We start from the raw sequence: 26,940 nt of genomic DNA on the forward strand, positions 1-26,940 counted from the left end.
CGATCAATGAGCTGTCATATTGAAGGAGATATATACACTATTACACACCTTACTAATTTCTTGCATGAAATGTTAGCTATTTGAACCATGTAAAATAGACAAACGAACAAACTAAAATCCTACAATAGCTAGACAGCGAGTCAGAGTATAGAGAGAGCAGATGTTTGTCAGGCCAGGTCAGGTCTTTTGCCTGGTGACGACTGAACCTCTGAAGTGGATGACTAGACTACTACGAGCATCTACTTGTCCCTCCACGTATAAATGTAGGCCTTACAGCACTGCGGTTTCAGCTCTATAACCTCCTGTTAAATGACTCATGTGTTGCACATCCTATTATCTCATTAGCTCTGTCTGGCTCAACCAGGCTCACCCGGGCCGTGTAGCTCGGACCCCACACACACAGAGAAAGAATAACCCCTTCTTAAACAGCAGCCACCCACTACACATGGCTATTGTTAGGTCATGCTTCCACCACAACCCCGTTGTGCACTAAAGGAAAAACAGAAAACAGCCATTGCTTTGCAAACCACAACAGAGCTGTACAGTATAACCGCCACACACACGACCACGCGTACACTTTTAAAACGGTAACCTGAGATAACTGCCGAGTGTGGATCCGATACCACCTTGTACTGCTCTCTACATGAGCTCCTCTGGGCAGTGGGAGAAGCAGAGAAGGTACTTAGAGCTAAATCCTTAAAAGCCTTTGTGCTGACATCAGGGCTAAGTAGCAAGGCCAACCAGGGAGGGTTTCATATAAAGTCCTCACGGCAGATCTCCCCATTGATTTCCTCTTGAACACTGGCTTTGGGGTTGAATCCTCCCTCTTAGTACAGAGACGCACTGTGGTCCTTCTCAGGACATTACAGTAGACGAAACAGCCTGCATACGATTAGTATTGAATTGATAACTGCTGCTACAAAGCATTATAAATTTAACTTGGAATACAATATACAGTAATCTCCTTTTGATACAATTTTGTTTATAGTTTTGGCATTGTTGTGGAGAATTAGAACATATGCTTAAGAAAATGTCTGTTTAGTTATTATGACAATGGAGCCCAAATTATATGGGAAATTTGAGGCAGATAACAATGACCCGTATTAGAGCAGGGAACTGAAATACACTGATCAGATGACCGATATGACTGCCGATAACAATGACCCATATAGAGCGACGCAGTCCCTCCCCCTTTCAGAACAACGAACGTTTGAATAATAATTAAAACATTTGGAAGCAAGCCGTAACTAAAAGTAACTACACTTTCCAAAAACAAAAATCAAACCCAGAAAACCTGCATGCCACCAGCCGCAACTACCAATATTTACAAGCACCTTTACAGGAAAAACAAGCCTGATGTCGCTTAAAATATTAAATCAGACATGGCATTGGCAACACTGGCTGCTTCCAGATCTGCACTCCACCACGTGCAGCTGGGCCCTGCGGCAATAGCATGATTGTTCTCCTGAACGTGAGACGAGCCAAATGGACCGGAGATTTATAGCACTCGGTTCAATTTATGACTAAAGCCTTCGGTGCATATGCTGCATACATGATCTCAGATGGTGTCATGTCGCCAAACACTGCCTTGATACCACAGATCAGCATTTTCTTGTAAGGGGGTCCCTCGTCCCTGGCACAAAATCTTTTCAGATGCAGGTTCTCATATTTTTTACTAGTGCTACCGATTCTGTTCTGGTTCTCTATACACAAGTGGTTCTCAACCTTTTCAGGCTGCGACCCCAGAACCAGAATCATATTTGAAGTGGGACCCCCCGCCCCACCCAGATAAGCACCTGGAATTGTAGAAGTTGAGGCATTACATTTACCGTAGTTTGACTCCGTTTCACAGATAAACATTGCGAAAATAGCAGATCTACAAGCTCACAACGCCTCACGTAAGCTCGACTAATTCTATTATTTGACAATTTGCAGTCGTCTTTCTCAGCTTTCTTTTCCTTTCTTTTCTTTTGTGGGTATAAATTAGGTCTTAAAAGTCACTTCACTGTCACCTGGGGACCCTCAAAATGGACACACAGGTTGAGAACCACTGCTCTACACTCACCTGTATCTGTGTTTCATGACCCTTACTGTGGTGCTGCTATGACAACTGAATGTCCCTCAGGATGAGTAAGTGTGCCGTGTGCCGTCTATCTGCTACCTGCTAGCTAGACTTACAGTAAGTGCAATACACACACACACACACACACATCACCTCATGCAACACAACATTTGAAAGGGCCGCAATGGAAATGAGCCACTGGCCTTTTTGGCATTTTATTCCATTCGATAATGGTGTGACAATGTATGTATTTTGTTTATTATCAATAAAGGAGGTCTGACAACAGAAGAATAAACATAAACTACTCCTGGTCCAACGACAACTAAAGATAATAATGTAATACTATAACCACAAGGATTTACCGTCATGCTGGCTAATTGGAAGATCTACGCAAAGTGGTTGACCTCCCCATTATACGACTAATCAGCTTCCAAATCAATTCCACCAGCACAGCTGGGCGTACACGCCGACGAGGACATCGGAGCTCTTATCGACCACAGGGCCATAATAACACAACACATATAGCCACCCACCCAACCACACCACATATACGTAGACGCATACACCCCTACACAGAAAAATCCTCCGTGTTCATTTGACTCAAATGCACCCTTAGGGAAACGCACAACCCCCACGAGCTATAGTATCACGCTTCGGCAGGTCTTTTCAATCTGTAGAGAGTGCTCTGTCAGGGAAAGGGGGCACTACAAGCGAAGGGGGTGAGGGGGGGGGGGGGGGGGCAGACAGGGGCAATAAACCAAACCCAGCTGAACTCAGCAGCACACAGCGCTCTAAATCATTGTAACCACACACATATACATAATCACGTTCACACGTTCCCAGTCCGGCACCCTCAGCCCTTTGCTTTACTTTCATTGTTGGACGCATTCAGTGACTCAAGCACCATGCCAGTTCTCTCTCCGTGCCCTCTTGTTTGAGGCGTGGGACACTCTAAAAATCAGACACTTCACAGCAAGAGGGGGATTTCCGCTGGCATAGCAGCTTTCTAGCATAGGATCAGAACTGAATCCTCACACAATGGGCTAGCCTCAGAACGAGACTCCATATTCCATATGACATTACTGCAATATCAGCATTTTTTTCCCCTGCATCTCGATGGTGGTTCCCACCCGGGGAGAGAGGGGGTGGGTGGGTGTGTGTGTGTGTGGGGGGGGGGGGGGGGCGGGTGCCGGTTCAGGGAAGTGAAATTATTCCTCATCTTACTGCATGACATCACCGTCATCATCTCCATCAGCCAATCTAAAGAGTCTACTCTATTAGAACACGGATTGGTCACCGGGGTCGTTGCCATGGATTTCTGGTCACTCGTTGAAATCATGTACTTCCTGAATCGTTGAAAAGAAATTGGTGGCTCAGGTTACAGAGATCTCTCTGTCAGCACCGGTCAGATACTGTAATAGTGAGTCTTATACTGTAGGTATGGTGATAGAGAAAGGGCCAGAGGGAGGGAAACATCAATATTGTGATGATATTGTGGTGAGGGGATGACTATTTATTTGGGCTTTCACAGAATATTTACACAATGAGGTTATTGATAGATAAATTCCAGCAAATGCCTATATAATACTCGGGTAAAGGAAAGGCATTTAATTAAAAAACGGTCAGGTAAGCTCATCAAATGACATCACTTTACTGTAATGCAGCCTTTAAAACCTGGAAAAGTAATTTAAACACTCGTATAAAAAGGATCATAAAGACTTGTCATGTTCTGTTACAGTATTACGATATCCAAATAAATCCTGATGTGATCATGATATCAACATAGGCCTAATATTATCAATGCATTTCCCAGCCTGTGCAGAAGAGATTGAGGAGCAAAGCTAAACTGACCGCATGCATCGAGTCAAAGATACTAAAAATATGACGTTTTGCAAGACTATTTTAACCAGACATACTTCCTGAGACAAATGTGTGCACGGCATTCTGGGTGTTCCAAAACTAAAGTAGCAAGAATAAGAGGTAAATGACCACAGCCATTCTGAAGAGCCATTTCCTTTTCTCTGGGTTCACAAGCGTCCCACTTCCTGCTGCCGTTACCACAGGCACCCTGGGAAAAGAAACACCAGTCCAAACAGCCAATGGAACTAAAAGGGAACTATTTGACTGTGGCCACAAGCAGCGGTGGACAAAGAGTATAGTACTCAAGTAAATACTAAAGTACAAAATGACAAAGTACATTTCCTTTTTAACCGATTCTGACCGGGAACCCATTTTGGTGTTATCATGTTATGCTTTAGCTATTGAAAAATAGCAGATCTACAAGCTCATAGCGCGCCACCGAGTGGCGCGCTACGAGCTTGTAGGTCTGCTATTTTTGAAAAATCGAAGAACGACTGACATTTTTTAGAATCTGATCTCAGGTCAGAATGGGTTAATCAGACCAGTGTGTGTCCAGTGGAAACCTCGTATGAATCTGATCTCAGGTCAGAATGGGTTAATCCATTTAGACCTGAGGCCCATTCTAAAAATGTCTTCTACATCCTGACAGTTTTCTGAAAAAGCTATGTTTATGTCAGTCGATTTTTCAAAAATAGCAGACCTACAAGCTCTTAGCACGCCACTCGGTGGCACGCTATGAGCTTGTAGATCTGCTATTTTTCAATAGCTATAGCATAACATAATGCTAACACCAAAAGGAGTCCCCGCCCAAAATGGGATAATATCAATACATTGCTGAAATTTAGAACATTTTGCAAAGAAAGAGTCCACCCTTCGTAGAAATGTACTCAAAAAGTACAATATTTCCATTTGAAATTCAGCATAGTGAAATTCATGACCTTGCAAAAAAGAAAAACTCCATGATGTACTCAAGTAAATGTACTCAAGAGTCAGTAGTTACTGTCCACCATTGGTCACAAGGCAAAGCTGACAGCTAGACAAGCACAAAATGTGGCAACGCAGTGCTATTGACCCCCGCAGCGTGCTTTGCCCTGCATTTTCCAGGGTCAGGGGGGGTCAACCAATATAAGGAGGGGAAATGAGTAAGGCAGGGTCACTCATAAACCATTACTACCTCTATAAACAGATTTCAGACGTCCTTTTATTCCTCTGCGTGTCTGTCTGCCATCCACAGAAAGAATGCAAAACAAAGTCTTGTGGACAACAAGAAAGGTAGTCTAATGTGGTTTCTTCTATAAAAAGGCAGCATTTTTAACTGTATTTTAGCTTGTTCCGCTGTCACACTGGCTAAATGACATTTGGTCTATTTGAAAGCGCCCTTCTCTAAAAACCAAACATCACAAAGTCACGAAAACAGGGAGACAGACAAAGACGGGACAGAGGAACAGAATGCCAACGGAGAGCAAAGACGGGGAAGAAAACTCACGTCAGTGAGACCAAACATAGCATGGCCTCCCTTCACTACTCTACTGCTCTGCAGTCTGCAGAGAAAGAAAGACATTCCTGGATGATTGCATGCAGGATTTGACTGACAGACAAGACAGAGATCCTACCCCATTGTTCCAGTGAGAGAACTGTCAGACAATGACAGCATGTCTTCCAGAAAGACCTTTGTCTTGATTAGCTAATAACGCTCAGGCTGATAGACACACACACACACACACACACTCCATAAAACACACACACTCCATAAAACTAGGGCTCAACCAATGCTAGATTTGTCAGGACCATACCAGATATTGTGAATCGTGCAATTTGCGAATTGGCAAAAAATACTTCTTTGAGTCTTTATTTTGACTTAACATTGGATCGCATCGCTCAAAATCAAACAATCTTTACACTCTCAGGAGGTAAATTAACACGTTTGCAGTGTGTGTGCACACACACACACACACACACACACACACACGCACGCACACACACTTGCAGGGTCGTTGTTTATTCTTCCAGATAATCCTGTGGCCTGCCATCTATATTTTGTCGTACAAGGAGTAGCGGAAAAAATAGCCTCTACAATAGAGTTTTTGTCTTTCCTATAATGACCCAACCTGGTGTCGCAAAATAGGGACAGCAGGTTGAAAGAGGTTCAACTCACGGGAGGCCGTGGACAGGCACACGCACACACACACACACACACACACACACACACAGTCACACACGTCTGGTTCCTGTCTGGTGTCGCTTCATGACACTCCCTCAACCCTGCTTAACCCCTTAAGTCCCCTGCGGTGATAGTTATACGAGGAAACAGTCCACCACAAACACTGGAAATGGGAAATGAGGAGGTAGTCTGAATAATCCAATCTATTTGGTGTGCGTGTGCGTGTGCGTGTGTGTGTGTGTGTGTGTGTGCGTGCGCGTGTGTGTGTGTGTGTGTGTGTGTGCTTTCAGGAGGCTCTATAATCCTCGTTTTATTGAGCAACCAGATGTTACAGAGTCAAAGTAAACAAACTCTTCTAAGACAACTAAAGACCCAGGAGGTCTGGTGTGGTGAAGTGAAGGGAGCATCAAACAGTGGGTCCGTCACACACACACACACACACACACACACACACACACACAGTCATGGGAAAGTGTGATCATTTCATGAATGTGGTGTGCTCAACCCACATGGTTCAGAGAAGCAGCAACGTGTCTCCCAGGAAGAGAGATCTAATTATGTAACAAATTAATTTTCAGATCAGACAGAAACCATGAAGCTCTGGATGTCGCAACGTCTCCACATTTGGCCTCCTAGAACCGAGCAGAATAAAAGCTGAAAGATGTGGTCCAAAGATTTCACAGAAAGACAATAGCTGTAAGCATGTAGTGATGTGTGTAAACACTACTCATACTTTCACTGCTGTGGTTCTCTTGAGGGGAGTTGGCCAACAGCATGCCGTGTGTATTACTCCCACACAGAAGCTCTAGTGTAGGGGAAGACGTTTTGGGAATAACTATTGGTGCAACGACAGCTTCACAAGATATTTACACAATAAATAACCATCAGTAATATACCTCTATAACTTATTAACTAAGTAGGTAAAGCGCATTAACTAACTACAACAGTCAATTTAATTACATGCATGGCTGTTGGCCAAGTCACTTACAGTTACTGTATAACAGCCTTCAAAACCAGGAGGATAACAATTAGCCTACGGTATGTCATATCACAATGTTACCATCTCCGAAATCCCAGAGAACAGCTATAGTCTCATAACACAGCCAACACTGCATCGTGGCTACAGGGCAGGCACATACAAGCACACACATACATACCGGTAGTCATACATACGCCTTGGTGTGTAAAAAAAACGTACAGTATGCGTGATGAATAGCTTTTAAGTGTACGTGTGTGCAAACTGTGCATACGTTGCCACACGTGTGGTTTACACACTGATGAAGAGCCTAGGTGCAGAGCTCTGATGGATGCTGCACCGAGATACATCGTCCATCACCCCTTAATCGTCTGTGCTTATTGGCCGGACACACAGGTGAGATCACACACAACACACACACACGTGATGTAAAGGAAGCAAGCTGGTACACGGTAGTATGTTCTACTTGTAGACAGCTGACAGCCAGCTATTGTGTTTCTCCACACCGATCTACACGCAGTACTAGGGCTGCCGTAATTGTCCAAAAATTGGATTCGGATATTCGTTTTAAAAACCCACGTGGATTCGAACAATTCGAGCCATTCGGATTTCGGATTTAATTCGAGCCAATCGGATTTTTTAATAATTATATTTACACCAATACAACCTGAGACATAACATTTAAGATCGCATTGCTGGCGCAACTCTCTCTCTCCGCGCATTGGTGTTGCTGAAAACTGAGATGGAACGGAACGCATACATTCTCCCTTCTCCAGTAAAACATTTTTCTTAAATGAGCAATCCTACCACACAGCCTTATCAAAACGAGGCACGGAGGCAGTGTTAATTCTGCTGCATTATTATTATCTGTGGACTGTGGGTCTGCTGCCGAGTGCCGACGTTATGAAACTTTTTAGCTGGCTAGCTCCGCCGCTCCGCTGTTATGCTCAAATTAGTGACCCTAAAGAATTCTGAGGCAACACGGCTGGAGACGAGGCAGCCAATCAGAACTGCGCTGCGCTGCGCTGTATAGTCTGTGTTTAGGAAATGATTTATTCTTCAATGTATGCCGTTGTCGGCGTGTCGCGTGGCAAATATAACTAATCTACAAGCTCACAAGTCACAACGCTTACCCATGGCACCGAAAACTAATAATAATAATAAATAAAAAAATATTTTTTATTATTATTTTTAATTCGAACCTTAATTTTATATATTCGGTTATTAATTATTATTTTTGATTCGAATCTATATTCGGATATAGAATATTCGTTGGCAGCACTACGCAGTACGCAGTACCTCAAGTGCTTCATTCACATCTGTGCTAGTGCTGAGAGGGTAGAGTCAATATTTGGATAGAGGTGGGTGCCGGCGTCTAAAGTAAACCGCTAACAAGCCACGATTCCACTGTTCCTCCCAGAGAGAGCTTTCCCTGGGGCAGAGTGGAAAACTGTTCCTCTGTCCTCCCAGAGAGCTTTCCCTGAAGGGCAGAGTGGAAAACTGTTCCTCTCTCCTCCCAGAGAGAGCTTTCCCTGGGGCAGAGTGGAAAACTGTTCCTCTGTCCTCCCAGAGAGCTTTCCCTGGGGCAGAGTGGAAAACTGTTCCTCTCTCCTCCCAGAGAGAGCTTTCCCTGAAGGGCAGAGTGGAAAACTGTTCCTCTGTCCTCCCAGAGAGAGCTTTCCCTGAAGGGCAGAGTGGAAAACTGTTCCTCTGTCCTCCCAGAGAGGTTTCCCTGAAGGGCAGAGTGGAAAACTGTTCCTCTGTCCTCCCAGAGAGCTTTCCCTGAAGGGCAGAGTGGAAAACTGTTCCTCTGTCCTCCCAGAGAGAGCTTTCCCTGAAGGGCAGAGTGGAAAACTTCAGGCCACTGGAGGAGGACTCAGCAAGTTCATTATGGGAGGGAGTATGGAGGTGAGAGAGAGAGAAAGTGTGGGGAGAGAGAGTGAGCATGGGAGAGAGGTTAGGAGCTCTGTGTGATCATGAGACTGTCTGACGTGTGCTTACGACAACACACACACACACACACACACACACACACACACACCTTAGAAGCTAAGCAGATTTCTATCCCTACACAACACAGACAGAGTTGTCTAGGTGTGTGCATAAAACATCAGCCTGCAACATAAATAAACATAAACTCAGACATAAAGTTCAGTGTCACACTACCCAATGCTTCTGAGTTTGACATCATATTTCACCATACGTAGGTGTATGCACAGTAGGGGAACTTCTTTGTTCCCGCTGTGTGTGAACCTCATAAGATTCCCTTCAAGGTTCACTTCGGTACAGTTCCTTCTTTCCTGTGGGGGGGACTGGTTATACTCATCTTTTGCCTGGCTGGCTTTACAAGTTATTTAAACATTTCATCCTCCTACGAGCCCTCTGGTGTTATAACTCAGACGCTCAAGGGCTTTATAGCTCCTCAGTGAGAACTACAAAGACCGCTGCGCTGTTGGACCTGAGCGCTCACCACCACCTGCCAGAACTCACACTCACACTGGGGTGACGACATCAACTGTGGTACTTAAACCGCTAAGGAAAACATACTCAAGAAAGAGAGAGAGAGAGACAGAGAGACTTCAGTTTCCATTCAGCTTCCTCAGGCAATACAGTCACACTGTGTTAATTGCCGTGGAGAGGACTTCATGCCAGCACGTGTTGTTCTCATTTAAATACTTCTTTGGCAATGTTCTTCATCTGTGCCTCATCTGGAGTATGTCCTGGCCAGCTTACTTGCTGTCCCCCTCTCATGGTGCGTTCCCACGGGCAGATGAAACGATGCAGTCTACCATTCATTGTCAATGGAAGCCGCCAGCCACGTGAAGCTACGAAGCAGCTATGGCACGTGAAGCTGCCGCAAATTATGCTGCGATGCGTTTTTTTTGCATTGTTTACTTTCATCTGCCCGTCTGTCCCACCTGTCTCCACACTTCTGAGACATCCTCCTGGTCCACTTTCATTATGTACAGAATGTTATAGTGTCGTTTGTCACTCTTAACCCATTCTGACCGGGCACCCATTTTGGTGTTGGCATCATGTTATGCTTTAGCTATTGAAAAATAGCAGATCTACAAGCTCATATCGCGCCACCGAGTGGCGCGATACGAGCTTGTAGGTCTGCTATTTTTTGAAAAATCGAAGAACGACTGCCATTTTTAGAATCTGATCTCAGGTCAGAATGGGTTAATCAGACCAGTGTGTGTCCAGTGGAAACCTCGTATGAATCTGATCTCAGGTCAGAATGGGTTAAGTTGTAACAACGGAGGACTCACGTTTTCTCACGCCACGTGTTTATGTAGCCAATGCAAATAAACGCTCAAGTAGGACGAAAGGACAGGAGAAGAAAAACAGCTATATGTGAAAGACTTTTTTTTTTAACTCGAGCAAATATGTACAGTACTTCATTGGGGGGGGGGGGGGGGGGGTTTCATTGGGGCAATTTTAAAACCTCTTTTATATGCTCTGCTCAAAGCTGAGGGGGAGTATTTAATTAAGTTAATAAACTAGCAGGAGACTGATGAAAACAGAGTTGTGGAGGGAGGGGCTGGGAAATGAACACCAAATGTGCTGTGCTTTTACAGTGAGAGGGGGCGTGGGGGGTAGCTGCTTCAACTTCACCTTTTGAAAAAAGCTTTTTACAAATTTTATTTGGAATAATAGAAAGCCCAGGCTTAGACTCTCTCTTTTATATTTGCCATATGATCGAGGGGGTTTACAGTTCCCAAATTTGCAGTGGTACTATTGGGCGGCTCAACTACGCGCTTCAATGTTTTGGTTCACTGAAAATGATAAGCCATCCTGGGTCCAAATTGAACTCCTATCCGCAAGAGATCTATCTCTGGATTCCTTGCTATACTCAGCTCCAGTTAAAAACCTAAGGAAAAGTGTGTCTAACCCTTTTGTCATCAATACTATAAATATATGGTTTGAAATCCAACTTCACCTTTTGGGGTTTATTTTCGCTCTTTCATGCAAAGTTCCTCATGTAAAAGCAGTAATGCCTAAAGGTATAGAACTTTTCAAGAACTCTTGTGCTTTGCAGTAATGCCAGTGTTGCCCCGTTTACGTTTAGTGTATGTATGTGGTGTCGTGTGCACTGTGCAGCGTACATATGTTCACATTCAGTAAAAGATAGAGAGCACTCAACAGTTCCTTTTCCAGTCTTGCAGGAATTCCAGCCAGCTCTGTTGATTCACAGTGATTATCCAGAGACTATAGGGAACACGGAGTAGTCACAGGTAGGAAAACCTGGCTTTGTTTGAATAATAAACACACATAAATCACTAAATGCTGTCTTATATACAGCATCAAACATTTGAACTGGTTAGCTCTCTACTACACACGATGATACAACTTCACATAAAAATCACCAGCAAAGTGAGGAAACTGACCACAGCTCCCATGGGGAGCCTTAAATGGGGCACGTCTTAAAAGAAGTGTCAAATGTTTCAAGAGAGGTCCAGGGTGGTGCCTGGTGAGTAGGGAAATATAAAAAATAGATGTCCGCACACTACTGTAACTTTCCCAACGCTTCCAGTCAAGGCTTTATTCCATTTTGACCTGACATCAGATTAAAAAAAATGTCTTCTACGTACATCCTGACAGTTTTCTGAAAAAGCCATATTTCTTTTTCTTTTTTTTTTTTTTTTTTATATTTTTTATCCCACGATTTTGTAACCCATTTTTCACCCCTGTGCCAATCATCTACTGTGATCCTGGGCTCTACACACCCTCCGCCAACCTGGGGAGAGCAACGGACTTAACTCATGCTCCCTTCATGCCTGAGTGTCCAAGTTGCTCCTTTACACCTGACAGGGGGGAGTTTCCCTGGTTGGACGTAGCGCGTGGAAGGAACACGTTATTCCAACCAGTTCCTTTCCCCTCCATCAGGCGCCCCGGCTGGCCAGGGGGAGGCAGTTTAGAGACCAGGATTACTGCATGTTTTTGTGAGGGTACCTATACCCTAGGGGACACGGGGAGAACATGCAAACTCCACACAGAAAGGCCCTTTCGCCATATTTCTATGTCAGTGGTTCTTCGATTTTTCAAAAATAGCTAAAGCATAACATAATGCCAAACACCAAAAGTGGGTTATAGATTAACGTTTCATCGGAATAAAGAGCAGGGCAACACCACTAACAAGGAAGATGCTGTAGCATACACCACCACCACCACCACCAACACCCCACCTTCCCCCAACACAGCACAGCGCAGAGACTAGAGAGGCAGGACCTCCAGATCAATCAATGGCGGACTTCATTAATGACGCCAGGGAACAATAGCCATCGACGGGAGCAGTCTGTGGTGATCTGGGCCCCCTGACGGACGCAGGAATCTTCACGTTTGCCTTCACCCCACGCCCCCGGGTCTCGAACCCTGTGACCTCTGTCTAGGACAGAGAGCAGCCATTCTGCCCTATGACCCCTCCAACCCCCCCATGCTGGACAGAGCTGAAAACACTATCTCCCCCCCCCCATATGACTAGACTTGCCAATGATCAATTCATTTGTGAACCCCCTCCACAGTCATGTCCTCCCCCCTAGCCCCTACACACACACACACACACACACACACACACACACACACACACACACACACACACAGTGGGCGTAGATGTTGTGTGTGAAATGGCATCACAAACTACATAACTACTAAACAAAGGCAGTACAACACGAAGTACCTCACTTAGATATGACACTAAGCTCAGAGAAGGTGAGCGACGCATGTACAGTATGTAAGCAAACACACCTCACAGCATTCTTTAGGAAGATTTTCTATTAGGATGTTTGAATGTATTTGTCTTGTTTTTAATGTCTGGAATCTGTACTATTGTGATGTCTTGTTTATAACTGCATGCATTTGCTTTCTGCAAAACAAATTAATTTACCTTTGGGTAAAAATATAGAACCCTTGAACAACTACAATACAGTATATGGTGACAGTCATAGCCCAGCACCACGGGTCATGGCTTTGAATCGATTGCGACCGGAAGCTGACCTGTCCTCTACCCAGATAGGTACACAGGGAGGGGCTTCTGACCGGAAGCTGACCTGTCCTCTACCCAGATAGGTACACAGGGAGGGGCTTCTGACCGGAAGCTGACCTGTCCTCTACCCAGATAGGTACACAGGGAGGGGCTTCTGACCGGAAGCTGACCCGTCCTCTACCCAGATAGGTACACAGGGAGGGGCTTCTGACCGGAAGCTGACCTGTCCTCTACCCCGATAGGTACACAGGGAGGGGCTTCTGACCGGAAGCTGACCTGTCCTCTACCCAGATAGGTACACAGGGAGGGGCTTCTGACCGGAAGCTGACCTGTCCTCTACCCAGATAGGTACACAGGGAGGGGCTTCTGACCGGAAGCTGACCTGTCCTCTACCCAGATAGGTACACAGGGAGGGGCTTCTGACCGGAAGCTGACCTGTCCTCTACCCAGATAGGTACACAGGGAGGGGCTTCTGGGGCAGAAGGTGGACAGAGAGGTTGACCCTGGTTGATAATGAATTGCATTTTTATAGCGCTTTTCCAAGTGCTCAAGGCGCTTCACCAATGGTTCATTCATTCATACATTGGGAGGTGAAGCGGCGAACAGTCGACGCCAGCGTCCTCACTTCCCACATTCACACACCAATGGTGGCGAGCTCACACCGACCGACTCATTGTAGGCAATGTATGATTCGGTGTCTTGCCCAAGGACACTTCGACATGTGGACAGGAGGAGGAGCCGGGATTCTAAATTTCGAACCGCCGACCCATGGATCATTGGACGACCTGCTCTGCCTCCTGAGCCACAGCAGCCTTGACAAACATGCTATGAAAATCACTGATTGTTCAATAAATGAACGCCAGTACAGCCGTTTCAAATCTGACATAAAGAACTGACTTAATACGTTTTTCATACAGAAGGCTTGGTAAGCTCGGCACCTAAAAATTCATTTTCATTAGAATAAAGAGGCCAGCGACCAATCTGAGACAAGCTGGTGCAATCAAGTGAAACTGTCGCGCTCATGCTCATCACACACACACACACACACACACACACACACACCCACCAGAGTGGAACTGTCAAATGTTTTGCTATGCGATGCACAGAGGGGAAATACATCTCACCTGCACTGAGCGGTGCAACTGTACCATGTGGGGGTCCCCGGGGGTTCCCCACAACATCCAGAACCCCAGCAACGCCCCCAGGGGGCCGGCCGTGACCGTTTGACCCCCAGGAAGGCTCCCAGGAGGGGCAGCCCATTTCCGGGCGGCGAGCCTTCCCGCGTCCAAAACGGTCGAGAAATTATGGAGTTATCGTGTTGCAGCTTTTTCCGCGCTGGGACGTGTACGGGGACACGTCGTACACATAGGCTACATACATAGGGACACACATAGCTCCGTAATGGAACGGAGGCACTGCTAAAAAGAAACGGGTGATTCCTTTGGCACTGTCTAAAACAAAGGCATGTTTGTGATTGGCTGACTTTAGGCGTTTTCACACAGGAAGCGACTAACTTGCCTAGTAATTAATTTTCAATGAGAGGCGAGCATTCAGGTAGGGAGGCGTACGCAGTCCAACAGGCATACGCGACAAGTGTGCGTGATGCCGTGAAACTATCACATTCACAAATCCACCCGCTGCCAGAGTCCTTTAAACCTCATGTCATCTCTATTTTGGGCATGTCATTAATATAGGAAAAGATTTTCCAAAATAATTCAAATTACATTTTCAGAAATAACTGCTGAAGGAGTATGCTTTTCAGAATGCGCCTCTGGTGCAGTGTATTTTTGGTACGGTGGGCACAGAGCCAAAGGGCTTGATTCAATACAGAAAAGGAATGAGCATGAATGAAGGAAACAGGAAGGACAGCGTAGATCCTGCCAGAAATGAAACTTTCAATTACAGCAAATATGAAACATGTTACGGAGCAATGCAGTCGACTGGCCAAAGTGTCTAGTGTAGTCCGGGCTGCTCGACGTTTACCTCGTTTAGCCTATAGACCGCTCATTTAGACCAAACACGCACGCATCAATGCATACAATACATGTGTGAATCATGTCGGTCCATCTGTGTCCAACCCAGTGGGATTGTCTCTGCATTGATCCTAAAGTCTCGTTAAACCTCCCTCCAGGCCACCTGTTCCAGGGGCCAGCTGTTGTCCCCAGTGAGGCCCCGGCTCCATTCCCGCCAACCATGCCTGGAATGGGGAGAGGGATTGGGGGTTGGGTTGGGGGGGTAGCGGTGTAAAGGGGGCACAGGTCTTCCATTTGGCCCGGGAACAACTCCAGCATCAACACGCGCCAACAGGCTGAAGAGTAATGAGAGAGGCACACTCGCTTTTGGAAATTAACACTTTTGATCGTAAATCACACGCGATGAGACTCTTTAGCAAGTTCAGAGCAAGTGTATTTGCACTGCCACCAACTACACCACCAATGATGTCACTGAAGAGCAGTTACACTCATGGGTATAAGAGGGGAGATAAAAACAGAGATATCGTCTTCAGTTACAAAAGATGACTGCTAGTGATGAGTTGAACCATACATCAACACACCGTATGGAGAATTGAGTTTTAGTAGGGGGTGTTATACGAGAGTTTTAGTAGGGTGTTATACGAGAGCTACAGACACTCGCAGCAAGGAGTGGACAGGAGACACTTCCATGAACCAATTAAGCTCTATATACACTTTGTCACATGGGCAATATCGAATATACAACTTCGTTACAGATGTGAGCTTGTACTGTACATCTGCCATTTCTTAAAATTGTGTGTGTTAAAATAAAAACCCAAAATAAGGATGCCAGGTTGAAAATGGTTAAGCAAGCACCCCAGTTCAGTATTCCCGCAGCCACACAGGGAAAGATGAAAAAAAACTGTCCCCGAGAACCAGAATGAAAAGTGCTATGGCGACCACTGGAAGTGCCACGGTGACCACTGGTCACCAATAATATCGCTGTCCAGAAACAGGCAGTCAGACAGCATGCCTGACCACCAGCAGATAGCTGGTCGGTCAGACCTCTATCAGAGATTAAATAACAGCCAGATGGAAGACGAGGAATGGATCTTAGCCTACGGGCGAGTTGACTGACCCCCTGAAAAGAACCAACAACAAAAAAAAGCCTGAATAGCAAGCAGAGCCTGGCTATAAATAACTGTTCACTCATCGAACAAAAATGAACAAAATGGAGAGACTTCGAGGACTATACAGACGAGGGATGACGTGCTGGGCATGTGAGGGAGAGGAAGTGGACAATGTAGAAGTTCTGTTCTCCCCCTGAGGGATACGGGCCTGGTGAGGGGAGGCACGTGACATCATCATCACACCCGGAAGTTATCCCATTCTGACCGGGCACCCATTTTGGTGTTGGCATCATGTTATGCTTTAGCTATTGAAAAATAGCAGATCTACAAGCTCGTATCGCGCCACCGAGTGGCGCGATACGAGCTTGTAGGTCTGCTATTTTTGAAAAATTCGAAGAACGACTGACATTTTTAGAATCTGATCTCAGGTCAGAATGGGTTAATCAGACCAGTGTGTGTCCAGTGGAAACCTCGTATGAATCTGATCTCAGGTCAGAATGGGTTATAGTGAGTGGAAGAAAATAAGAAATATATACTTTGTGGCCTTGACAGCCCATACATCCAAACAGAAAAGTCCCATCTGATTGCATTAAACGACGTTAAACAAACAACTCACTTTGCCACTCACTTGTATGCATGTGCATACCCTCTATTGTGGATGGTTACACTGGGCCCCAGGGATGCGTACGGTCCAGGAATGCTTCAGGGTTACACACAGAGAGAGGCCTGCTGAGGTGCACGGATTCAAAAACATCATTCACGCCGGGCTAAAGTGCAGAGCCCAGAGGGATAGGAGGTATCTATGCAACAACACATGGAATGTCAAAGAATACTTTCTTATATTTATCACATACACTGGCCCAGGGTAAGTGGTGATAAATGGACATAAAGGGTGAAAGGCTTGCGCTGGTTGGTCAGCTGTTGTAGCTATTAAGCAATCAGCACAATCTATAAAGCCACAGTTCACTGGACTTGGTCACGGTGAGCGACCTCACAGAAGAAGTCTGATGAGACACTGGACTTTAATCCACATGCAAAAAGGAACCAGAATAGAGTTTGAAATAGTGACCTTCAAATAGTTTACAGAACTTCTCACCCAACTCCCTCCCCACACTGAGGACTGGAGATGAGGGTAGTGGTACGTGTAGTGTAACAAAGTAGCCCTGCCTGAAGACAAGAAGCTAAGCTTATAGTATATAAGTAATGATATATGTAATGATTGCATTAAACGACATTAAACAACATTGCCACTCGATTTGGCACTCACTGTGTCAGATAGGACTTTTCTGTTTGATGTATGGGCTGTCAAGGCCAGAAAGTAGTTTTTTTTACACTCAGTAGGCATTCCTGCATAACATCCGGGTATGATGATGATGATGACACGGCACACGCGCATATTGTATCCTCTATATCTCTCTCAGCTGAGGGGTTGTTCCTCCTTCCCTGTGGTATATTATCTACCATGGGGGATACCTCTATATCTCTCCCAGCTGAGGGGTTGTTCCTCCTTCCCTGTGGTATATTATCTACCATGGGGGATACCTCTATATCTCTCCCAGCTGAGGGGTTGTTCCTCCTTCCCTGTGGTATATTATCTACCATGGGGGATACCTCTATATCTCTCCCAGCTGAGGGGTTGTTCCTCCTTCCCTGTGGTATATTATCTACCATGGGGGATACCTCTATATCTCTCCCAGCTGAGGGGTTGTTCCTCCTTCCCTGTGGTATATTATCTACCATGGGGGATACCTCTATATCTCTCCCAGCTGAGGGGTTGTTCCTCCTTCCCTGTGGTATATCTACCATGGGGGATACCTCTATATCTCTCCCAGCTGAGGGGTTGTTCCTCCTTCCCTGTGGTATATTATCTACCATGGGGGATACCTCTATATCTCTCCCAGCTGAGGGGTTGTTCCTCCTTCCCTGTGGTATATTATCTACCATGGGGGATACCTCTATATCTCTCCCAGCTGAGGGGTTGTTCCTCCTTCCCTGTGGTATATTATCTACCATGGGGGATACCTCTATATCTCTCCCAGCTGAGGGGTTGTTCCTCCTTCCCTGTGGTATATTATCTACCATGGGGGATACCTCTATATCTCTCCCAGCTGAGGGGTTGTTCCTCCTTCCCTGTGGTATATTATCTACCATGGGGGATAGTATACACCTGGCTTCAAATCCAGGTGGTTACACACTGGCACCACAACACTGATGCTGAGAGATGGTCTCTCGCAGCCAAACGAAACTTAAGAGCCAGCTGTGTGACTCAGTGTGACTCAGCCCATATCTTGTTACTACTGTACTACTGTAATTAATGTATCCTCCTTACTGACATGTTTGCACTATTGGTGAGATGCGAAAATACTTTTCGCTGTGCTGTACATTGACAATAAATTGAATCTCATCTCACAGCAGTCTCACATGTCACATTACGCGGATACAATACGTTGTGAGCTTGTAGGATGGCTATTTCCGGCAAGCAAGGCCATTATAAGACAAAGTATGACGTATGTAAATCACTAAGCCTTCAGTGTCCAGACTGAGACATCTTTAGATGATTTAGATCACATTTCAAACCAGCTAGGAATTAAATCTGTTTCATGTATTATTTGCCTGCCCTGTTCAGACTTGATCAAACCAATCTGGAATTCTGGATAAGCCAAAAGTCTGATTTGGGCTGCCAGACTGAACAGAGCTAATGCATCTCCATCAGGGACACTTTGTCCACACAGTTGTTGTACTACAAAACGATCACGATAACTGTTTCACTCTGCCAAAGTAGAGTACCGACAGAGAGAGAATTGGATGCAGTCGGAATTGAATCAATTTTATATTAAAGTCTATAGACACTGATTGCCCTGCCTAGAACATATTCTGTCTCTTATACTGACAGAGACATACTGGCAGAGAACTGGCACAGCCGGTATTGAGGTATAACAAAATGACTTGAATGTGTGTCCGTTGTACCTTTAGGCAGATGATGCTACACTATATACACGTCCTCTAGAGTTCTTCCCTAGGTGACACATTCTAATCAAGATCAATACTTCTCCCTAAGGGTTGAGCTGACCTCTGAATTAAGTATTACTGCCCCGCTTAAATGCCATCTATCACCCGGTATCCAAGGAAATACAGTGACCTTTCAAGTAACTCATCACAGAGTCAATAATGTTGATTTCACATTAGGACTAACGTGTCGTAAACAGAGAATACAACAAGAAATCTCAATAGAGGACATTAGCACCGTTTGCTGTTCAGGGCCATTTCTCAATTGTTTGGTCAGTGAGACATCCTTCCTTAACCAAACAATACTAACAATTCCACTGACCCATGCTCACAAACTGAAACAAAAACCGTTAACAAAAACTGAACAATAATATCTAAAATCTGAACTACTAAAAGAAGCTGAGGGTGTTAGGATAACGAAGCACTCGTTGGAGAAACCAAGTTAACAAGAGCACAGAGGGAGGGGTTGTGATACAAAGACTAAACGCTACACATCCTTTTACTGGACAAACTGGTTTTTATAGCTGTGTTTTTAAGGGCACACACACACACTCACACATAGGTTAAACACTGAGTGGCCTTTGAAAGACTGTGATCTTTGCTCTGACACACTAAACCCCATTTATTTGGGTAATACGAGACAAAGCCTTTACAACCACTAGCCTAATTAAGGTTAATGTCGGATGCAATTACGGTTAAGGCACAATAATTGCATAACAGTCTGTGTCCATATAAGACCTCTAAGTCTGAGTGATCAGAGTCTTTTCTGTCGTTAATGGGTTTAAACTAATATAAAAGGCTCCCTATCAGGACATAAGAGGTCAGCACTCCACTCAGCGCAGTCTGACGGGTCTTTAAAAAGGCAGCACGTCATCAGCCTCTACAAGAAAAACACTGAAGACAAAACAACGTCACATTTGGAATTTGACAATGTTCTGGCCTGAATACGTTTCCTCCTAGGATGGTCTCTCCTTTCTTTGGTCATTAGAACTGCAATTTGCCCAGAACACCAAATTGGTGACAGCAGGATTTTCGCAACAATTCTTTTAAAAGAATAATAAAATAATGAGGGTGTTATAACTATTTGACTATAACTATTATTTTATTAAATTATACTACATTAATGTGCATGAAATGAATCAGAAATAAACATGGTGTACAATATTAATATACCAAGTGACAAAATGAACATTTAACTATTAAAAGTCATTGGTGGTTAATAGCTGAATATCTCTAGCTTGCTAGCACACTGCAGCATTTCCAAACGGACCTGCTGAATTCACAATTCAGATGGTCCTCAGCTGTCATTTCAAGGGTAAAGACTGAAAGGTGAACACTTTGTGATTCCACAGAGGCACAATATCCACATATTGCTGTAAACTCAGCACAGCGCTCGACAGAGGATACAGCGTGAGGCGTGAGCCAACCTTTTTTTTTTTTACATAATTCATGTTTTCGTGAGTCGGTACAACAACATGCTGCAGGCAGTCATGCAAACAGTCAATCGAACAATAAACACTGCATTGCTGTAAAGAATAAATAAATAAATCACACCGTGTGAAGTGAGGGGCGCCCTTAGTCTTATCATCGTACATCATCATGTATCATCTCATTCTGGCCAATCATAATTTCTCATTCTCACTTTTCCGTCTTCACTTTTATCTTCAACATTTGTGTTTACACAAACGCGGAAAGCTGGGCAAAGGAGGGGCTAGGGCCCCTCAAAAATACTTCAAAAAATACTTCAATCTCTCAATATCTTGGAAAGAGAACCTGGGCAAACAAGATAAATTACTCTCCCATTCAAGGGATGGACAGTCGGTCTACATAAGAGCACACATAAATAAATGTGCGTCATGCGTCCAGTGTGTTTTCAGATTCCCGGCAGTCAGGCTAACAAACAATAAGTGGAAGTGTTCTCTGTCCACTGCCGTGTTTAATTGGTCAAACAGAGCAAAGTGAGCGAGGTCTTGTTGTCTCAACAATAAGGCCTTGTGTTCTCTGAGCCCAGCGCAGGGAGGTCAACCTGAAACAACAACGGTCCAGAGAAGGAACTACTCGTCCCAGTCTCTGGAACAAACAATTCCACACGTTTTCAACTGTCCGGCACCAGACAGCATGCTTATAAAGACCCGAGAGGACGATTGGCTACAAACGCCTTCTAAATCAGTAGTTCTCACACTTCCAACACCACGTTTCAAATATTACCCATTATTGAATAGCCAATGCTAAAATCTCAAATGACACAGATGCTTTCCCGGTTTTAATGGGCAAAAAAGGAAAACAAAAATCCAAAAAAATACATCACCTACATAATTACATTCTAAATGAAATTTAGATAAATCAATAAAGCCATAGGGTATTGTAATGCACACCATTACATAAATGAAGGTTCCATGAGAGGTTCTGAAACAATCTAGCTACTCCTTCGGCGATAATAACAATGCTATATTTGCTATAGATATACCAGATTTTATTTTATAGTGTGTACTAAGCCTAAGGTGTCTACTGTCTGATGTGAGTGGAGCACCTGTCAGCCTGAGCAGGTGTGTGTCTGGCTGTCTGGCTCAACCCTCCACAATCACAGACTTAACATAAATCCAGAACCCTTAATGAGATATGGGGGAGGGCAAGGGGGGATCAATGAGCTTCTCGCAAAGCTGACCCTGTGCATATACCCTTGTGGAAAACACTGACATTAGACCACATTTTTTGTCATAGTACATTGCAACCCTTGGGAGTGGGGTCGTGGTAAAAGCAGTGTTCAACCAGAATGGCAAGTATTATAACTGCTCCACTGTGCATATCGCATGACAACCCCCAAAATAAATTCAGGTTATACACACAGTATAAACTGTGGGGTTCGGCTAAATAAGTGTTATCATCACACAAACCGGTCATTGTCTGCATGCATGTGTGCAAACAATGTCGATAACACACACACACACACACACACACACACACACACACACACACACAGTAAGCTCCTCATGTGGGAAATTCTATTTTTATCGTCATGCTGGGCGAGGCTCTACTACAGACACACAAAGTAGGGAAACGACAACATGGGAGGGCGGGAGACGGAGGGGGGCTCCTATGGAACAAAAGCGGAAGTGTCCTTCCTGATAATAATGACCTGAAAGTTTGAGGAAGAGCGACATTCTGTCCCTCTATCTGTCATGTATACACCTGGGTCAAGTGCCAATTTGAAATTACTTTCTCTTCAACTGCAAGGCAGTGAACCTGCATCATTGTAATATCTACAAGCGTAATGTGTCAAGAAGATGTGTCAAGAATGGTACGCATCCCTCGTGCCTTTGATAGCAACGCATTGTGTTTATATTATCGTCTGCTTTTTGTTATGCCTTTGCCAATAAAAAAGGTATCGTTAAGTCACTGCGGCGCAGCACAACAGTCAAATTCTTTCAAATGAAAACGCCCTTTCTTTCTTATAATGACACATGATTGTGTGCCAGTCTCCCTGGGTACTCGTCTTGAACAATGGCTACACTGAGTTTAACTGCCAGTGCCAGTGCTAAAATAAGAAGGCGGACCATGAGGAATCCCATCAGACAGGCAGCACAGCACACAGACACTCACCTCCTCCAGAGCAGCCACGGTATTCCTACAATGGGACATTCTGGTGGTGAAGTTGGAGGCGGTCGGCGCATTATAATCTGCATTCGTCTCTGCCACAAACTCTGAAACTGTTATTTGCTCCGGCATAATTAATCCCTTTTAGACAGAAGATAAGCACTTTTCTTGTTTCCCACTGGATGTAGAGTCTTCTTAGTTTAGAAAAGTTCACAACAGCAGAGCCATTGTATATTCTCCCAAGTAAACCATAGTCGGTATGTTTATCATGTCATTCCCTTGTTTGGAGTCTCAACACAATCCACCACGCTGTTTCGGTAGTTGTGTTGCGACTGCTTGAGCGCGCTGTCTCGCCGTGCCGTGATACGGTGGTGGTGATGTTGTATTACCTATAATCTAATTATTCCTCCCTATTCAGTTTAGAAGGACATCTGCTACATGCAAGAATATCCGGGATTCGTCGGCACAGCGTTCCTCTTTTGATGATATTTCCGAATCCTCCCGATAAAGCGAGATAACTTCTTTTCCAAGCCTGGGAATCAACTAGGCGTTTCAACGAGAGCGCAGAAATTGACAAAGGTAGAGGAGGGATTCAATGGATGTGCACTACCCAATGGAGGCGACCAGCTGGTAAAGCCGAGCCAATCCACATGCATGGAAGGCGTTGACTCTCCCTTCATTACAGCACCACCAACAGTTCTTTTTAAGGTGGAGCACTAGTGATCATCACTTCTCAGCCATGTTCATGTTCAAGGACCCCGGCCAGCCCCCGTGGCCCGTTGGGTAATAATGGCTGGGTAGGGTATATATTATATAATTTATATGCACCGCTACGTAAACACCTACGGAACACCTTGATACGATTTTTATCTCCACCAGTGAGGGGGAGTCTGGAGATTGTGTTTTCGGCGCACCTGTCCTGTGTGTGTGTCACTGTGTGTGTGTCAGAGTGTGTGTGTGTGTGTGTGTGTGTGTGTGTGTGTGTGTCACTGTGTGTGTGTGTGTGTGTGTGTGTGTGTGTGTGTGTGTGTGTGTGTGTGTGTGTGTGTGTGTCGCGCGCGCGCGTGCGTGCATGCATGCGTGTGTGTGCGTGTGTCTCGCAATCATTCAGTTTTTCATAATCCATTCTGATTGCCATTGGCTATGATTGACTTCAAAAAGTTTGGGCCTTTACAAAAAATAATTAACAGCGCCCGACCGAGTCTAAATTTTAATTGCACATTTAGGGGCCTCTTTGCAGAGCAGAGACAAAGTGTGTTGCTAAATTATTATTGTTTAACCAAAGGGGTACCAACTTAACTGATCTCGACTAGAGTCTTGTGACAATGACCACCAAACAATGGTTAGTTTTTAAAAAATGATCATGGAATTGGAATTGAATGTTGAGTGGCTTCGAGCACACCTCAAAAAGTATGTTCACTCACACTCTCCCATGACTTCCACAGCACACTCTGATAGTTGTGTATAATTTAGCTTAATCCCAGGCAATGGTTTTGTTGACAGCCTGATAACTATAGCTAATCCCATTCTGGGACCGCTTTAGTGTCACAGCTTCGGAGCTTCCATCTAGTGGATGAATAGTTGATTGCACATTAGACCCACGCAAGTCACACAATACAATAGCAACGCAGGGACTCTGTGTATGGACACTAATAAGTTTAACCTTGTGGATTGTCAATCGAGTGCTGCAACAGGGGTTATTGCTGGCCCCTGTTACCCTGCCAGTTTTTCCTAGAGGTCAGCTGTCTCTCCAGCGTCACCGACCAATTCCTCGGTTGCCATCCAGACTTTCCTGGAAGTCACTGGTTGCCCAGGGACTGGGAGCACTAAGTTCTTTAAGTATAGTGTTTAAGTGGGTAAGGCCTCAGGGACGTAGACTTTCAAGTTTGCTGAGAGGAGATAATGAATGAGGTAATACATGAACAATGTTAATGGGAAACAACATCATGGTTGTGTGTCTGTTTCAGTGATCCCTGTGTCACATGCCCCACAGTGCTGGGGGAAAAAAGTGCTTTTTAATCACTTGCCCTGTACTGTACATATCATCTAACTATATAAGCTCACAATGCATACAAAATTTTATTTTTTTGAAAAGTTTACATTTCTGAACATTTTAGAACATTATTTTCTTATATATTGTAAAAGGATTTCCTATAATCTATAGTATAGAATAGATTATAGGCAATCCTTTGACATTATATAAGAAAATAATGTTCTAAAACCATTTTCAACCTAGTGCTCATATTCTGGGCATACAGTATAGATTCTATACTGTATGCCCAGAATATGAGCACTAGGTTGAAAATGGTTAAACTGATAATTATAATCAACGTATAGTCTCTGTTGCAGTGAACAAACTACTGTTCCATGCATCCCCGTGGGAGAAAACTCAAGTTGTTCTTTACAGGCCACAGCCGAGAATAGAGATGAAAAAATGCTTATTGCATTTCCCCAAACCCTGCTGAGGAAAAAAGGGAAGAAAAGGAGTTAATGTTCTATCATTAAGAACTGACTGAGCCTTGTGAAGACTTTCTCTAGTCTCTCTCCCACGCCTGAGGTTTTGTTTAAGGCAATCCTCAACAAGTGACAGACTCCATGAGTGCTTGCTGTGTTTTTTTTTTCTTTCTTCTGGGCTTTGTGATGAAAAATCTGCTGACGTTCCCAAGTTCATTCAGTCTCGGCAGGACGACCGATGGTATAAATAGTATCTCAGTGGCAGAGCCCGAGACCCGGCCTGGGCAGACAGTAAATCACAAGATCTGGGCAGTGTTCAACGCTCTGCCTCTGCCCCGATGCATTCTTTCAACCAGGCAACGTCTCCCGGCAAGTTGCTAAATGAAGAGAAGACCCAGGCTGACCCTGATGAACCAGCAGGCCTCAACTCCTACTCCTACTATGAAATGAATACATGTGCTCCCCCAGTGAACATCTGCTAGGCAGAGACACAGCAGCTATGCCAGTGAGGTCAGCAAAGTCAAGCGACACCAGCCTTCTGCTGTAGACTGCTGACATGTTTCTTTGTCTGTCAAGGAACTGTATTCAATCTAAAAGAAAACAATGGATGAAATGGTATCAAGTTCAGCCAACAGGTGTGGTTTGGGACCCTCGTGTGAAAAGGGCAATGTTTTACATTTTGCCTGGAAAGCTTTTAAGCATAATAAACATAACATGTGTAAACATTGTTTAAATGCACTCAATGTATACAAAACAGATTCTGTGCATGTTGTTGATCAACAATACAGTCTCTGAATGATGTCATATTTTTATTTCTGCTTTTATTACATAATCTAATCTTCAATGGCTCATAAAATGTTGATGTTAATTTACAACTATGTTGTCTTTGCTGTAACTTCCAAAAGAGATGCCCGAGTTGCCCAACACTGGGGTTGTCAGACTGCCTGTTAAACCAAACACAAGGCTTGTTTTATTGGCCAGCAGGCATCCACATTAGACAACAAACAAATCACAGCCTTGAATATTAAGTCAGAAGTGTCAGAGAGGTGTGGATGATGATGTGAACCTTTTGTCCATACTAAATGATTCTATCAGAGTGAGACTGACAATGTCCAACTGACACCAATTGCAAACTTCTACTTTAATCACTAATTTAATGTCTCCAACTGGCCAGATTCACTTTCCTGGAAAACAACGATGAGATGACGTAATCGTGACATCCTGTACAAAGTCGGTTTGTAACTGAGAAACTGAAACACAATAAATGCAGCTGCAGACATAACAATAGCCAAAGCACTTTCTGACAGCCGATCTGCAGAAGATGTTTCTCATTTGTGTCGTGAAGCATTCCATAAGAGAAAGAGATAGGGGAGTGTCAGCACATCCGTTATTTGGCCCTGGTGAGACCTACAGTATAACTATAAACTGTACATCCAGTATAGTTGTATTAACTTGGAACTTCTGTGTTATTAGAAACAGACATGCTGGCAAAGCTGTAATGGGGCTAAAGTCTGTCTAGTCACTTTTTCCTACTTCCAAAGCCATGATTTTTCGTGATTGTGTACCAGGTGGAACAACCTTACAACTATGCTTGAGGGATGAAGGGGTTCTTTGTTCAAATGTGCAAAATCCTACTCCAACTTCAGCAGCTGCATTTTGTGTCTAAATAAGCAAAGTTGTGTGAAAGCATGCCATAGGCTAATAAATTACATAAAGACTCAGAACTTTATCATAGAGTTCTCAGAATGTCATAGGGCAT

The 26,940-nt window shown here is 44.4% G+C and overlaps 1 protein-coding gene across 5 annotated transcripts in view; it reads right to left on the reverse strand.

Moving 5' to 3' along the window:
- Positions 1 to 23,309, reverse strand: part of asap2a (ArfGAP with SH3 domain, ankyrin repeat and PH domain 2a) — an 80,594-nt gene extending 57,285 nt beyond the window's left edge. For all 5 annotated transcript variants that reach the window (XR_013965446.1, XM_080784868.1, XM_080784867.1 and 2 more), the window contains exon 1: positions 22,734 to 23,309. Coding sequence is in view for 4 of the 5 variants with exons in the window: in XM_080784868.1 (XP_080640994.1) it covers positions 22,734 to 22,859 (126 nt within the window). In the remaining variant the exon portion in view is untranslated. The remainder of the gene's footprint in view (positions 1 to 22,733) is intronic.
- Positions 23,310 to 26,940: the final 3,631 nt, after the last annotated feature.

This window comes from Protomyctophum bolini, assembly GCF_963924005.1.
Source record: "Protomyctophum bolini genome assembly, chromosome: 15".
NCBI classification, from domain to species: Eukaryota; Metazoa; Chordata; class Actinopteri; order Myctophiformes; family Myctophidae; genus Protomyctophum; species Protomyctophum bolini.